This window comes from Pleuronectes platessa, chromosome 2 (genome assembly GCF_947347685.1).
Source record: "Pleuronectes platessa chromosome 2, fPlePla1.1, whole genome shotgun sequence".
NCBI lineage: Eukaryota > Metazoa > Chordata > Actinopteri > Pleuronectiformes > Pleuronectidae > Pleuronectes > Pleuronectes platessa.
This window is the reverse complement of record NC_070627.1, coordinates 17,984,765-18,002,206: the sequence shown is the minus strand read 5'-3', so window position 1 is coordinate 18,002,206 and position 17,442 is coordinate 17,984,765. Positions and strand designations below refer to the sequence as shown.

Genomic DNA, 17,442 nt, shown 5'->3' with positions numbered 1-17,442 from the left:
AATCAGATTAGGAGACAAAAACAGCTATCAATATAAAAAATATGACAGGAAGAATCAAAAAATTAAATCCAATGTTTGTCACAGGTTAAGAAGCAAATAAACTAACCCTAACCCTAACCCTTAAGGTAAATTCAAAGGTCAAAATCTGATCAGTTAGAGATATATATATACCATATTATGTCACAGATGTATTTTTCAGTAGTGAGTTCAATCGAGTCTAGTTGGCAGATGTGAGGCACCTGGGAGAGAGAAGAGGGAAGAGCAGCCGAGGAGCAGTGCAGGACTCGGGAAAGGGTGTGTGGATGGAGAAGGTCCAGCAGGAATGGGGGAGCCAGGGTATGAAGCGCTTTAATGTGAGCAGAAGAATTGAAGTCATCTTTGTTGGCCCACAAGCCAGTGAAGCAGAATGCTATGATGTGGTCTGTGGTTTCGTTTGTGTTGATCCTGACAGTCAAGACTCACCGTACACTGTTCCAGGTTTGAAAAATAGTAGTCTTTATTTTCTAATGGTGGTATTTACATGTGGTATGGCCTGCTGTCTTGGTACATGTGATAAAGTACATTGTAAAAAGATATGAACACATCTTCAGGCAAAGCAACTATAACCAATAATAAGCAAATTAACTGGGATATGGACGAGATAAATACTGTGTCTAATCGACGATAGAGTATGAGGCTTCAGCATTGCCCTTCAGCATCCAGTGAGTAAACATAAACTCTTTTCCATAAGCATGTGCCCTAATAAATCATTCAAATGAATTACAAATATGCTTCTAGCACTGCTAATGAAAAACAGACAATTATACAGAATTACATCAACTCCTGATTTAAAACACAAGAAATAAAATAATACATTAAGAAAAAGAAGACTACATGAAAACACAGTAACATGAAAGCAGTTGCAAATTAAATAGTAAAGACATTGATATCGTTCGTTGGAGATTAGCCAGAACATCTAAGGATAACTAACTTGTAATATTTGGATTTCTGGTTGTTTCCGTCGACATTTTGTTTGATAATAGGATCAATCTGGAAGGCAGTACCTCAGGGAATATATCAGATAAATACATTGATGTAGAAACTCTTTAAAAAAGCAGAGCTAGAAACAACTGCAAGATGAGCAAAGGTCGTCTTTGAATTTAAACTGACGTGGTCGTTGTGGGCTCTGCTGCACAAACTGTAAGTGCAGTCAGCACGGCCGGATTTATCTGTGAGATTAGTGACGATACCTTTAGTTTCTGAGACAGTAAGCTCTTCATAAATAATAAAAAGAACCTTAAGATTCTGACAAATACTATTCTCTTTTACATCGATATACAAACAGCATAAGAAAAGATCATAAATATAGGCAAACTGGTGCCCCCGACATTCAATATACATCAATATAACTGTGTTTTAATAAATGTAATATGATTATATTACATTGTCAGTTGATGTTGTGATAGAAAACATCAAAATTGCAATAAACTAGTGAGCCTCAAGTGGCTATATCATGCTCAAGTGGTCCTGTACGTGACTAATTGCTGGAACCGTCCTCTGGCACGACAGAACAGAGGAGCTAAAATAATGGATATGGAAGAGGAGTGGGAAATAATAAAAATATTAAATGAGCAAAACTCTGCAAACTAAGTTCTGGACTCTGAAAGTCTTCAAATCCAACAATAAGAAAAATGAAGGGTTGAATTTTCCTTTTAGAGATGAACATTTTACATTTTCTAGACTATTCTGTACACACATGAAATAAATTACCTACTGTATCTGTTTATATGCCCTTTTACGGCTAATCTCTAGTTAAAAAATACTGTCAAAAGGGGCCAATAATAACTATTACACACATATAGTTACTGTTTTACCTGAAGTACTCATGTACAAATACTGTTTGCTGTCATAATTACACAGTTCTATGCACAGATAGGAATAACATTTAATTTAGTATGTGGAGAGAATATTAACTCTAGACGCTTTGTGGTCTGAAACTATTCCTAGATTACTGCTTGGTGGTCCAATTGTATAAAAAAACATATCAGCAGTTCAATTTCTACCATTTACTTTAAGATACTGACATGTTATTTCTAGCTCTTTGAATCAAATAAGGGCACAATATAAACAACAAATGTCAGAGGCAAAAATTAAACAATATATGAGGAGAATTAACAGTCGGCCTCAACATTTTGGGGATGTAAGGTAACAAAAATGACAAAGTGGGGGGCTGGATGACCAGGAAGTAGAGTCGTATCCCTGATATCGCAATGTCCCCCAGAGATGAATGACGGCAGGCACTTGAATGTCATGTTTGTGCGATGTGTGTGTGAGGGTAGTGGTGGATAGTCACATTAGACTGATAGTCCATAAAGAGTGTCCGTTGGAAAAATAATAGATGGAATAAAAAAAAAGGCGATTCCTCCTCAGGATTCCATCTCGTCTCCGTCGAACGATGGCGGTGAGAAGCTGACCACCTCCTCATAGGTTAATTCTGAAAAATATAAAGTGAGATTTATCCAAACTACTGAGCATACATACTTAACACGTAACCTAAATATATATATTTTCCACCTCAAAGTTTGCAAACCATAGAATAGGAATCCACAATATAGCCACAACGTGCCAACTTACTCTTCCATTCCTCGATCTCCAGCTCGCGGCTTTCAAAGCTCTGGTCGTAAGGCTCCGCTTCCGGCTCGTCATCTGGATCGTGGTACTGAGCAAAGTACGGGTGAGCGAGAGCCTCGGACGCTGTGATCCTCTTGTCTGTGTCCAGAACCAGCATCTTCTCAAGCAAGTCCACCGCTACACCACCACCGCAAAGAGAAGAACAATAGTCAGAACGAGAAGAGAGCAAACAGCACAGACTTGTTTAACAGGAACGCTAATAATGACAATCTGTTGTTGAATAAACTGAAGAATGTCAACCTAAACACTAGTCCCTAAATCCTGGGGTTTTCACACTCAGAATGTGTTTTTGTTTACAGCACATTGATACTTGCGTTGTTTTTTGTTTTTTATTATTATTATTTTTGCGTTGGTAGCACGTTAGAATCATCATCAACGTGGCGTGTCAAGCAGTTCACGTTGTCCATTCAAATTTTATTTTCCATAATTTCATCCGGTCTCTGCACATTGTAATTTACAGCCTGTTTATACAAATGACATCTAATTAGTATTGCTCTGTGATGTCTTTGCAGCTCAAGAGAACATAAAGACTAGAAGCATTATAAGTCGGGTCTGTCAGTCATCTGAATTTGGGTGATGCAGGAAGACATGTACCAAATCCGTCCAATCAATGACTTGCAAACAGTGTCATGTTTACTCCTCTTGTATAAAGTCAGTATAAACAAGAACTCGACCTGATCTTTAAACTAACACTGAATCATTTTTCACCCTTGATTCAGATTAAATAAACCAATCTGAAGGTGTGACAGCACCGTAACTCATCCAGATAAGTGTTTAAACTGTATCATTTCATAACAACACACATAATGTTTCATACTGTTCTAACATGGAACTGAGGATTGCCCTTAGAAAACACTGTCTTCATGCCACCACTAGAGGGAGTGAGTTAGCCAGTGGAATGTAAGTCAGAGGCTGATGGAGAAAAGGGAACTCACCGAGAGGGTTGGCGCCAATAAACACATCAGCAAAGTTCCTCTTGGGCATGTGTGGGAGTGAATTAATGTAGTTCCTCGCCTGTGGGAGATGAAACACAACAACTGTGAAAGGTCTTAAAAGAATCAGTTATTTTGAACAGCTACAGCTAAAATAGTTAATTATTTGGTGAGATTTTCCAAACTGCACATCTTTTCCTGCTGCCTGCACTTTAATTAACACCCATTAACAAACACTGTGCCCTTATTTTCAAGAATCAATATGTGATACCAGTGCAAACAGCTTCAGCTCATCAACATACACTATAGCTGCACTGGCAAAGCACTCTAGGAAGCTCTGCTGTGACAAGAACGGTGAGTCAGAGAGGAAACAGGGAATAAGTTGTGTGAGAGCAGAGGCTAATATGCAGAAAATAAGGACTGGTGGGAAATATTTCAACACATTGATTCTAACGGTATCTGCCTGTAAAGAGGAATATGGGTTTAGGTGCCGGGGCACGTGGGAAGGTGGGCGGGCGCTTGGCTCACCTCATGGCTGGGCATCCTGCTTATGAGGGAGGCTGGGGGTGTCCCCGTCAGGCGCATTATCTGCTGCAGCTGGTTTATATCTACAGCTTCTGAGTCAAGGGGCATCATAACATGAAGATCAGCATGTCACAGAGCAGGGGTGTTAGGGCAATTGATATTCAGTGGGGGAGTCATACAAAGGGTGAGGATGAAGAGGATGGAAGAGGGAGGAAGTCAGTTTCTAAGCTTTGATACACAGCAACACTTTATGGTTACCCAGTGCTGCACTAGAGGTCAAACAAAGATATTAGAAGACTGTAAGAAGTCATGGAACATGCTAGAGACAAGTGGGAATCAAAGCCTTGTGTCTAAGAGCAAATGAAGCCGTGTAGAAAACACACATTGACAGAATGCAGCGTCTTGGTGCTAGCGTCAGGACCATCAGTACAGAGACTCTCTCCCTTGCAAGGGCAACACAGAGGCAACACACACACAAAGGAACGAGTGGGTGGGATGGTACTTTAACACTCACTGACTCCGAAGAGACTTTCATCAAGAGTTCTGGCCCTGGGCATCCAACGTGCATCATTATAAGCTTCAACTGATCAATGTCTACCACTCACACATGAAGGAAAACAGGAGGGATGGCTGGATGGAGGGTGTCAGATAAAGAGAGAGGAGTAAGAGGTACGACCAGCCAAATCTGTCGGATGAGACGTTTTCTATCATTAATAAAAAATTAAGAAAATTGAAATGTGAGCCAGGAAGTTGACAAGCGATTTGAGCATTCTTTTTTTTTTTACTTAGATTGTGCTGTTTTAATAGGCAAAAATAAACAGGGCCTAGGTTGCTAGGTTAATAGTTTTGATTGGGTAGTTAGAAGAGGGAAACTAAGCAACTAATTATTATTTTCATTTCTGATTATTCTGCCATTAAAATTAAAATTTCAAACATTGACAAAAATGTTTGGAGAAGATTTGAGAAGCTCAAAGCAGAGAATTGTTCACATATTTTGCTTTCAGTCATCGGATACTAATAATCCTTTTTTAAATTTTTTTGCAAACTGACATTTCCAACAGTCCCCTGATATTTGCAGTCAACAAGTAAGACAAATGTGTGTAAGAAAACAGCTAAATAAACTGCTTTTTATAGAGTCAGTGAACTGCTCACAGACAGTCTGAGGTGATCTGGTCATAATGGTTCTGACCTCACTTGATGCCGACTTTAAGCACAGCGCCAATTGGACAAGCTGTCCCCAATTATTTTATCCTGAAAAACAGAGCAATCAGCATGCTCATGTTTATTCACTCTCTGGGGTCGGCCCGCCTCCCATTCTGACCAATTTCCATCTGTCCTGAACCAGTTGGGCCAAACACAACCATTTATCTTAACTGGAGCGAGTTTGAATCTGACAGAGGAACGCCCAATGGAAGTTCCACTGAAACATCACAAGCTGTTCTGGCATACTTTTCCCACTTTTCAAAAGGGATCAATGTGAATTCATGAAGTTACGCACTTAATTCACATTTGTTAATCAAAGTAAATACTGTGTTTGACCACTTTGTGTGAATTGATAATAGAGAACAGGAATCAAACACATTGCATATGCAGCAGCCGACCCCTGCTATTCATCTTAGGACCATGACCACGACAGAGTGTGTGCCAACCTCTATAGTTTGCAAGGATGTGTGTGTTTGTGTGTGTGTGTGTGTGTGTGTGTGTGTATCTTAATATCAGTAAGTCTTCCTGTATAGGTTTGTATTAAAACACATGAATACTCTGCTAGTGCACATGTGAAGCTCTGTGGGAGGGAAACAGGAAGGTGTGTTGTATAGTGGAGAAACTGTGGGCAGCACTGAGTCATTGTCCACAGGGTACTCCAACTTTTATCACACGTACACACAGACACACACACACACACACGTTTCCTTGACTATTCTGGCTCACAATTTTCAATTATTAACAATGGTTTTCATTTGATTGTGTATGAAACGCTGCAGTAAAAATAAAGCAACAGTTGGTGGGAAAGCCTGGCGGTGCAGCAGACAATAATCCTCATAGAGGTTACTGTACATTGAATCACAAGTATATACAAAACAGCAGAATGCAATGCAATCCTCTGCAACCATCTACACAACACCTACATGTTGACTCCAAAGAGCCATTCAAGTATTGCAAGACAATGACAGCGATGGAAGGATACGGTCTGTACCAGGGAAGAGCGTCCGTCCAGTGAGTAGTTCAGCCATGATGCAGCCAACTGACCAGATATCCACTGTTAAATTACAAAGAAAAATCATGCAGCATGGTGACAAAGATCGAATTTACCTATTCTTCATATTCAGTATCAGTTATATTTATCAAAAGTGTCTTTTTTACCAAGATAAGGTTGCACATTGGACACATACAGTACATTCAGAAAGTGTTGAGACTCTTTTCCAGGATGTCATCGTCCGACATGGACACATTGAACCTTTGATTTGCAAAGGGCTTTAGTGTCCAAGTTAAAGGAAACCAAAACTTAAACAATTATAAAATATTATAAAAACAGGTAATATATAAACAAAGGTACTCTGCTAACTGTATTTGAGCATCTCTGCACAACTAAACAGACAGTTACTTATGCCATCCAGCAAAGCAACTGTCTGTCTTTGGTCCGTGCTGCATCGTAACATAGAAACCAATTAACCAGAAAATTGAAATGCTGCCCTAGTTCCTTTATAATCACCCCTCATCATTTCTTGTCTTATAAATAATTAACAAGTGACGTCAGAGAGGAAAACAGTTAAATATACATATTATTATATATATATATATATGTATATATAAAGATATATATTTTACATTACTGCTCCAGCACTTTTTGTCAAATCGACCCACCCTGAACACACCAACGTCAGCGAGTTATTTCAACACAATTCCAATTATCTGAAATCACACACAGCTTATTTAATGATGCATTAAGCAGCAGGCCAAATGAATAACGGCTGAACATCTGTACCTGTCATGTTGTAGTGCATCCAGTTAAGCATGATCTCCGGGGCCCGGTACCATCGCGTGGCTACGTAGCCCGTCATCTCATCGTCTGTGTGCCGTGCCAAACCGAAGTCCAGGATCTGACGGGTGGAGTTACATTTGTGAGTAAGAGCAGCAGAGAAGAAGTGGAGGGAAACAACGTCAGGGAGAAAGCACACTTAAATGAAGACCTGCCCCTCCACAATGAGCTTAATCACATAGTGAAGATTGTTGGAAGTCGATTGTTTCACACCTTGAGCTCACAGTCCTCATTCACAGCCAGATTACTGGGCTTCAGGTCCTGAGGGGAAGAAACACAGACGTCACTTTCAGGATGAAATCCTTGAGCTAAAAGGAAATGTAATTTATTCAAATTATGCAACAGGGTCCTCATCACTTACTCTGTGGATGATATCTGCAGAATGGATGTACTGTGGGAGGAAAGAGGAAAATGGATTACTTAAATACGCTATTTGTATGAATGCTATTTGTTATTTCTATTAATCACAGTATTAGCTGTCCGAGTTTGTGTGTGCTCAACCTCAGACGCAGATACAGGATCTACACTGTTAAAACTCACTGCACTCTAAAAAATAATGGGATGTGAAATTTTCTCTGAGATAAGCTCTTTGTCGAATATATGTCATTCCACAACATATGTGCTCAAATGTCACATATATACACATGTATTATTAAGGGCAGCAGATACAGTATACATATGAATAATAAATATCAGAAACAGAAACTGTTAAACACAGTTACAAAGATCATCATAATATATTCATAAATCCATTAATCCATCAACTTATCATTTATATAGCACCTTTCAAACAAACCAAATGCAATTCAAAGTGATTTACAGGTGACCAAACATAAGATGTAAAACAATTTTTCATTTAAAAGTATTGTGTCCTCTCAGAAATCAATGACAGTACCTTGAGGCTCAGATACTTTGAAATTGGTCTGTTTACTTTGGGGTTAGATTTCAAAGTTCAGGAAACAGAAAAACTTAATATAGGTCAATTCTCATTCAAAGGACCATCAGTTAGACGATGGATACGTTGATATTACTACTTATTTGTTTGAAAACAGCATTTTGGCTCCACACGTACAATGGGCATCCGCGTCCCGCTGGATATGTAGTAGTTGTATCACTGCAAAATGCTCAATTTAACTGCACAACAGCTGTTAGAGAACTGGGTCAGCAACCCTTGTAATTGATTATTCATGCAGCGTTCTACACTGGTAGCTGAGGGTAATGGACAGACCCAATCAGCAAGCAGCTGAGTGTCTACATCATTGTTTCCAAACTTCTCCATTTCTCCGTTTCCATCCAGACTAAAATTGCACCCTGGAGTTTATAAACTACTACAGGACCTGCAGCACTTTCAAGCTTCCCTGTTTCAGATACTCTAAAACTCCAGAGTAGTGTGGACGCCAGATGTATCTGTAGCAGAGTTAATGCATTTTTAAACAAAAACCAAGTAGTGTGGAGTAAGTCTAAGAGATTATTATATGTCTCAACATATACTCCGCTAAATATCAGAGAAAATTTATATTTTACATTTTCAATGTATAGACCAAAGAAAATTTGGTCTCTCACAAAATCTGTATATTAAGAGAGCGAGGGTGCGAGGGAGCCATCTGAGGGTCCAGGGCCGACCTGGACGATTGTGTGGCGCTGGTAACTTCACTGACCTTCAAGCCTCGGAGGATCTGATAGATGAGGAACTGGACGTGGTCGTCAGTCAGCTTCTGACACTTGACGATGTTGTTGAGATCCGCCCCCATTAGGTGGGTCACCAAATACCTGCAAATCACACAGCTGTCAGATGTGGTCTCCAAATGTCCCTCTCTCCGACTAGTGACTAGTGTGGTGTCGTTATTTTAGTTTTTTGTAGTATTTCGTTGTTTTGTTAATAAAATAACCTTTATTAGTTTCTAATATAATAATCGAATTACACACCAATTCATTTTAATTTGTCTTAATTACTATTGAGTTAAATTATACCTGCTTTAAAAGAAAACTCAGTTGCACAGTTAGAAAGTAAGAGAGAGGAAGAGATGCATAAAAGAAGGTTCGAATACAGAACTGTTTACTTATTGTTCCCTGAAAGTAGCATCTTTATACAGACAACAGATCAGCTTCAGGCCACTTGTGGTCGCTTTTTAAATGTGAAGTTTCTGCTCCATCCGACCTCATTCCACAAAAAAGACAAATGACTATCTTTATTGTTTAACTTCAGTTGTGTGTGTGTGTGTGTGTGTGTGTGTGTGTGTGTGTGTGTGTGTGGTGGGGGGGGGGGGGGGGGGGGGGGGGGGGGTCATCTCGCATCACCACAAATGTGAAACAAGCTGATGACTCCATGCAGAGGATTCAAGGACGCTGATTGAGTATCATACACAGATGGCTGTTACCATGGAGACTGTGATGTTCACCCTTGATTCACCCTTGATTCACCGTAATCAAGGGTCCAGAATGTGGCGGGTAAAACCCGCCACATTCTGGACTCACATGATGCTATGGATTGTAATGTGTTTGTCCCTCTAGATTCAGTCCCGTGTTAATCTGATGTGAACGCTCTCATTGTGTTAGAAAGAGAGAAACTGAAGCAGTAGAGGCTGAGACAGAAGCGAGGCAGAGAAACAGACGTGTGGGATGAAATTCGAGAAAGAAAAACTAAAAGACGAGGGTGAACAGGAGAGAGAAGGTGACTTACACATCACTGAACTCTTCTAAGCTCGTCGCTGGCGTGAAAACGTCTAACAGGCCGATCACCTGGAGGCAGAGAGAGAGAGGCAGAGAGGTCAGGAAGTATTCATTATTTTATGTGACAGACTCCAAACGAACAACAATACAGTTTTTATTTAGTGTTTCATAACTTCACAATCAGTGTCACAATCACAAAGTCAAATGTCGAGAAAGACGTCAAAATTGAAAGTCAACACGTGTGTGATAGGACTTGATGTCATCCTCTTCCACACTATCACAAGTTTAAATTGATTCCATGGAGCTCGTGCGCCATTCCTGCCTCGTTGCACCGCTCAACTTCAAGGACCTTAATATCTAGTGACGTACACTTGGTTATCCTAGTCCCCCTGTTTTGGTTACCAGGCGGCTGAATCACATAAATGGGGTCAATGATAACCACAGAAGATATGTTTTCAGAGGAAGCAGCAAATACAAGTCTGTGCGTCCCGCTGACAGGACGGGCACCAGCAAGTGTGAATGAAGGAAAAGATAACATTGAGAGACCTGCAGAAAAACATGCTGTGTTAGATCTCACTGGTTTCACAGGTTTGCTCCAACAAATTGTGAAAGTACCTGCAGAGGCTGAGAATTTGCGACTGCACGACTGGAAAACCAAATATGATGTGTGGAGAATAGAATATGATAGGCTGCTTATATATATATATATATATATATATATATATATACGTATATATATAGGCTTGTTATATGCAATGACCCAGTTTGAATAAAGGAAGAGAAAGAGAAAGTACAAAGGGAAAACACAGGATCGTCGTGTGTGTGTGTGTGTGTGTGTGTGTGTGTGTGTGTGTGTGTGTGTGTGTGTGTGTGTGATCGCAAGCGCACACATTCCTGCATATACGTGTGCACACCGTCAACTGAGCAGCCCTGAGTGCCGGCCCTGCCCCCACCCCCTGCAGTGAGAGGAAAAAACACAGGAGCAGCCCGCCCCCACAAGGCCCAGGCCCACAGCTGATTGGTGGACTACTGCAACAACAAAGAGCTGATTGGTCCACTCAGGCTTTCCAAAAACCCAAACCCGGGGAGTCTCCTGGCAACAGTGTGAGCAAAACACAGTCTCTCTCCATGTGAATCCGAGGTAGAGATTTAAACACTTTGATGATTTAAAAACGGAAAATGAAGGTTGATGCAATATTTCTTGTTAAGATGAAACAAACGCTGACATTCGTGACCACAGATGAAAAAGAACCTTTATAAAAAAAATGTCTGGTCCACGACAACACAACAAGTACGTGTTGATATTGTAACTAAAGACAGTTCTCCTCATGAGCTTGTATTGATCACAATGATTCTGTTTTCGTTCAGTCATTATGGGGCATTCAGTAGATTGATGAGGATTTTTTTTTAAATGATTTTAGCACAATCAATATGATCAACACCTCCCCTCGTGCTGCTGAGTTACGATGTTGCATGTAGCCAGAAAAGTGTTTTTAGGGGACATTATAACGTCACACTAATAAAAAGTATGGTGGCTAGTTACAATATAGGTCATAAAGACAACCTCCTCCCTGTTAGTGGATTGGACTTGGACCAAACCAACTAAGTACAATTTAGAGATCAGACTATAAAAATAGTTTGTGTCATTTTAGTTAGTTCTTATCGAACTGATTTTTGTTCAAGTGCCCATTTTCCCGGTAAGTTTTAAAGTTTTAAAAACAGTGAGAGAAAGTGGAGAAGCGTTGTTCATCTTTTTAGACTGGCTATGGTTAATTCTCGAGTCGTTTGGTCCTGGTCCTCCAAAGACCTCATGTTCACATGAACGTTTAAAATGAAATGTAATCTGTTGTTACTCAAGTCCAAATGAAGGTTTGTTACAAATTTAAAGAAATTCCCTTGAGGCGTTCCGGGGACAAACAGATAAGGGGACAACCAAAAAACATAATGGCCTCTGGCCACGGGTGTTGCCTATCCTTAGATAGTGAAGATGTCAGAATACTTTCAGACCGCACTGTTTAAAGCTGACATGACACCAGCATGTGTTGTGATGGCATCTAGAATCACTGATTAGCCGAAGCATGAATTCCATTGGGTGTGTAATGAGCTCCACAAGGCAATTAGGCGGTATGAAAACATTGTTCACATGAAATTAAAAGAACTCTCTAGACAGCCCTCGTTTCACAGTGGAATCTGATGTACTGTTGCTCTCCAGCAGCTGCTGATGGGTTTTCCCCTTCGAGACGTTCCATGTTTCTTGGAGCTGCAGTTTCTTCTTCCCTCTGACTGCGTCATCAAAAAACTGCTCAGAGAAAAGAGCAGTCCACCCTGTCACTTATCACTAAGCTCTCACAATAAGCCATTTAAACCTATAGTATTACAATAGCTTACAGCAAACTCCTGATCGCACCACACAAAACAAATCTCCACCCTGTTCCCTGTGCACCATCTAGTCTTACTCACTGATACACAGCATTCACCAGCCGACCTGTTCCCACACAACATCAGAAACCCATCACCTGCACTCCAGCTTGTGTCATTACATAACACACAAGGATGTTCTTCACCTGGGCACTAAGTGAGCATGATGCAACAATAAAACACAGGAAATAGAAACTGTGTTTGAGTTCAGTATGTGGGCAAGTATCTGTATGTCCCTGGCAAGATACTGAACCCCTAAATGGCCCCTCATAGATGTTGAGTGTAATAATTGTAAGTTGCTTTGCATCAAGGCAATTCAAACAAACAGGGAAGTTACAAAGAGAAGACTGACTCTGACCTGCCAAGACGAAACCAGGAGTCATATTCTGGCCACTCTGCACAGCCCTATCTGTAAGGCAACTAATGCAACTCTCCAAAATCTTTGAAGTAAAATGCCATCAATCAAAATCGCGGCATGAGATTCAACACTCATCACCCTCACTACCTCGACTTGTGTTTACCTATATTTATTTCATACTCCTGTTTCTTTTTATTGCTTGTTTTGAAACCACACAAGGGGAAGGGACTGCGGTTGTTTGGTGAAGCGCTGCTCACCGAGTGGTGTCGTGCAACGTGCTTGAATAGCTGGCAGAGAAAACCTCTTCTAACAGGACATCACACCGACCACAGCACCTCTTTTAGCTCCAGGCTGTTGATCGTGTGTGTGTTTTTTTTTTGTCGCACTTGAAATTAGCAGAAGACACAACGTCAGGCCTCTAAACAGGTTGTTCATATTTCATAAACCAACATATACGCAGGAATTTTTGTATAATTAGACGACTTGGGTGCAGCACCCAAAACAATGAATGTAAAAACTCTGCTGACAGTTCCAAAAAGGAAACCATATTTTCTCTTATAAGACTTTATTTAATTTATATTTTTAATTTTCTATTTAAGATCAAGTGGCCTAGTCGAGAATAACCCTCAAAATGCCACGTTTTTGGGAAAACAACAAGCAGAAACTTTTCGAAATCCAAGTCGGGAGTGTTGTGAATTAAGACCTACCGAAAAGTGTTTAAGCACATCATATTTTAACATATTTAAACCTTTAATGGCCCAAAATTCAGATTCATGAATTTCTGACTTTTTAAGACCCTGCAGAAACCCTGTTAGTACAACAGATATTAGTTTTGAATGGAGCAATACCAGTGTCATTACAGGCTTTTACAGCGTAATGCATAATCTAGCGAGCATGTCTGTATTGAGTCTTTCGGTTCCAGCAGCCTCAGTGTTTGTTCGTCCAGTTTAACCTGCTGGACTCTGAATGCTGGTGAAACATGTTCCGCTGCTTCAGAGGAAACAAGTCGATGATGACTTCCTCGAAATGAATAAATCAGTCAACAGCAAAGAATTGCATGAGTCACAGATGATGAACCGAAAAATACAAAAATATGTTTTGATTTTTGGAGAAAATAATTTTCCAAGACGAAACGATTGACTGCCGTGACTCAGTCAGCTGAGCAGCGGTCGCAGCGAGCCGTCCACAGACCTCCAGCTGATCAGAGAGTTTGGAACGAAGCCAAACTGTTACACTGTCAGAAGATTATGTGAGAAAATTTCTAATTTACTCATGATATATCTTGTTTCACCTATTGTATTCTGCAAAGTGCACGGTGTTGTCAATCATACAGCTTTTACACAAACATTAGCAAATATATGTGGTTTTAACATATATATATATATAAAAGGTGATAGACTCCATTCACATCGCCAGTAGACGGGTTTCTGTGAATGTGAACGCGTCTCCAGGATATCAGAGGTAATATAGGCTAAAAACATGGTGTAAATCAGTGAATTTCAACCTTTTTTGAGCCGCGGCACATTTTTTACATTTATAAAATCCTGGGGCACACCACCAACCAAAATGACACTCTATGGACTAGCACAGTACATATAATACATATAGTTAGTAATATAATTTCTAAATGTATTAAAAAGCACTATTTTAAATTATTTCAGCACTTTCTTACTCTTACCTTTTAATGAGCACAAATTGAATCAGATTTATGAAACAATCTTTGATTTAACTAAAGAGACATATAATACCCATTTTATCACATTTGATATGGTTCCTTGGGGTCTTATTGAAATGTCTGTAACATATTTTGGTCAAAATACCACAAGGATCATTTAAAACAGGACCTTTTAACCCTGTCTAAAACAGATTGACCTGTTTTGAGTGCCAATAGGTACTCCCGCCGTTTACCCGCGCTTCATTGAATTTCTTCACTTTGACATTCAGAGCACTGGGCAGAAATCACATCGCGTCAACACCCACCGTGGGCCTTTGCGATGCTTTGTTTTAATTAAACAGTTGGATTCCCCTGGTCCGCACCAGTTCCAAGTCAGCTGCTAGGCGCGAGCCGAGGCGCACCGCCGGAGGGGGCTCCCCGCGCTAACGGAGGGTTCCCCCAGCGGGCGCTGTAGCTGAGGTGATCCGCGAGAAGGGCCCGACACGCGTCCAGAGTCGCCGCCGCCGACCGCCGTACCCGGTCCCTTCCAACCAGGGGTGGACTGGCCATCTGGCATACCGGGCATCGTCCCGGTGGTCCGTTGACCCAATGTGGGCCGGTCTGGTCCGCTATGTTTTTTTTTCTCTTCCTCCTCTCTAAATTCCCTCCAATTGGGCCGGCCAATTGGCTACAGAGGGCTAGCAGTGTGTTGCCAGCATCGACACATATTATTGATCTATTGTTTGTCATTGTCAATCAGTCATGGGCTGACAGGCTCAGAGAGCCCTGACAGTGCTGTCAATCACAACACAAACCAGGGTGGGGCGGGACCTCATTCCATTTGGGGGGGGGAAGTCGCGGGACGGGCTGCTGCTGAGGCAGAAACTTAAAATGGATAATAAGAGTAAAAAACGCCCGGGTGGCGCTGAGAAGCATCGGGAAAAAAGCTGAAGTCTCTGGAGGTGGAGGCTGCTAAATGTGCCAAACTGACGGACCTATTTGGTGTCGGGTTCACCAGCCCAGCAGCAGCAGGTGCGCCGGGAGACGAGCGAGGAGGACTCGACAATGATGAGCGAGTGGAGGCAGACATGGTAAGTAACGTTGGCCTGGGGCTGGCTAGGCTACATTTTTGAGACATGTCCAAAACAGAGTAGAAAACGTTTTTGATTTTGTTTTAATATGCCAAATTGTGATATTATGGGTTATTATTGTTCAGATGATTTAGCTAAGCTAGCTAAGAGCTACTAACGTCGTTTACTGTTGCCATAGCACCAGTAAACTTTCTGAGCTGTAAATAGAGATGAGAGTGCTTATGTGTTGATCCTTAATGATGTGATCATGTACTAAATGATCAATTATTACAGGTTGTTGTGATATATTTGAGGAGTCGTTCTCCCTCTGTTTTATATGTGGACATTTTGGACCACTGTTAGAATTGTAAGTTTATCATGTATTTTTTAATGTATAAATTCATACTTCATTATTATAATAATTTTCAAAAGGTTTTAAAAGAAACACACATCCAAAAAGTTCTCAACTCTAGGTTCAGGACAGAGGAAAACATTTTCTTTATTTTTCAGACATTATAATGTATCCATGTCCTTCTCAGGTTGACCACTTGACATGTGAGAGCCTGAGGAGTTGTTCACCCTCTGTCCATGTTCGAGGACTTGCTCTCTGTCTGTCTCCACTCTCTGCCTTCACTGTACCAAAGTTTGTCTGTTGAGTCTCCTCTAGTCTGGTGAGTTTATCATGTTTTATGTTTTATGAAATCATACTTAATTTGTGATGATTAGAGACATTATAATGTATCCATGTCCTTCTCAGGTTGACCACTTGACATGTGAGAGTCTGAAGAGTTGTTTTCCAGACACAGGTAGAGCTGGCACCCTTGGCCTGCCCTTTTGGGCTGGGCTTCAGCTGCAGATCTAAAGGCTGCTTCCAGGGGTATGGGGCCCTCAGCCTTTGTTTTTCTTTGCTTCTGCACCTTACAACATACATCACACCTTATTTTCACACATCCAAACACTGTTAACACCACTGACGCGTAACATATTTGACACATCCCACTACGTAGTTAGAGCTATCTTGATTTGGAGTTAAATAAATTTACTTTTGGCATGAGAGGTTTGTGTGTGGCCTCCCTTCTTGTTGCCATCTTTGAGCTAGGTGGTAACAGTAGTATGCATGAGAGAAGACGCCGCGAGATTTGTGGACTTCTATATGGTGTCCGTTGATAATGTAGTGGGCTGGTCTGGACAGACAATGCCAGGGCTGAATTTCTGTCCCAGTCCACCCCTGCTTCCAACGGCCCGCCTTCCGCGCCGGCGATGGACACCGCCCCGCGGTCCAAGAGAAAGAAAGCCCCCGCACCACTGACGCCGTGAGGCACAGCGGAATAGGACCTCCCCCCCCAAAAAAACGTCGAGGCGTGCCGCACGCCGAGTCTCCGGCGTGGAGAGGAGGGCGACTGCTCCCCCAGCCGCGGCACCTGCCCAGCGGTTTAACCACAAATACCAATGATATCGGTGAAAGTCAAGTTTATTACCAATGTGCAGATGTCGGTAAACGAGGCAAATATCTGCCGCTACCGATGTTCGGCCGATACTTCGGTGCAACACTAGATATTAGATAATTTCCCACGGCACAGCTGACGATCTCTCACGGCACACTGGTTGAAAATCACTGGTGTAAATGATGCCACCTACAGTCCAATTTGAATGTCTGGGCTTACAGACACTTGGAAGACACCACAGGATCAGCTTTGTTTTTAACGTTTGAAGAAGTGGTCACTAGTTACTACCACTGTATTGGATTTGGCTTTAATGCTGTTTACCCCTGAAACTCCAAAAGTGTTTTGTGGACTCAAACACTTGTTATGTGTATTTGTTTGCATTTTTGTATTTCTCTAAGTAAAATAGAAACAATTGTTGGAAAGCTTCAGCAATTTTACACTCTTTTTCAGAGTCTGCATCTACATCTTTACCGGATTCAGTTTCTAATAGCAGTTCCCTGTCAACTGTTATGTCGCATGAACGTCTACACACAAAGGCACATTCCTGAGGGCAGAGCTGTGAGAGCTGCAACAATCCGTAGAAGAGAAGTTGGGAGTGCAAAAGCTCTCGCTCTGCACAAGTTGATGTGCATGTCCTGTTCTGTACGTAGAGGAGTCACACAG

At 41.2% G+C, this 17,442-nt stretch overlaps 1 protein-coding gene across 2 annotated transcripts in view; it reads right to left on the bottom strand.

Moving 5' to 3' along the window:
* Positions 1 to 471: 471 nt before the first annotated feature.
* Positions 472 to 17,442, bottom strand: part of mapk14b (mitogen-activated protein kinase 14b) — a 32,487-nt gene continuing 15,516 nt past the window's right edge. The window contains exons 3-12 of one of the 2 annotated variants that reach the window (XM_053437082.1): positions 9,845 to 9,903; positions 8,823 to 8,934; positions 7,526 to 7,555; positions 7,378 to 7,425; positions 7,111 to 7,225; positions 6,313 to 6,384; positions 4,642 to 4,721; positions 3,606 to 3,684; positions 2,614 to 2,787; positions 472 to 2,473 (exon numbers count right to left, since the gene is read on the bottom strand). In XM_053437082.1, the coding sequence (XP_053293057.1) occupies positions 2,406 to 2,473; positions 2,614 to 2,787; positions 3,606 to 3,684; positions 4,642 to 4,721; positions 6,313 to 6,384; positions 7,111 to 7,225; positions 7,378 to 7,425; positions 7,526 to 7,555; positions 8,823 to 8,934; positions 9,845 to 9,903 (837 nt within the window). In that variant the 3' untranslated portion in view covers positions 472 to 2,405. Of the gene's footprint in view, positions 2,474 to 2,613; positions 2,788 to 3,605; positions 3,685 to 4,130; positions 4,211 to 4,641; positions 4,722 to 6,312; positions 6,385 to 7,110; positions 7,226 to 7,377; positions 7,426 to 7,525; positions 7,556 to 8,822; positions 8,935 to 9,844; positions 9,904 to 17,442 lie in introns of both variants that reach the window. The other variant, XM_053437081.1, reaches the window with a different exon arrangement.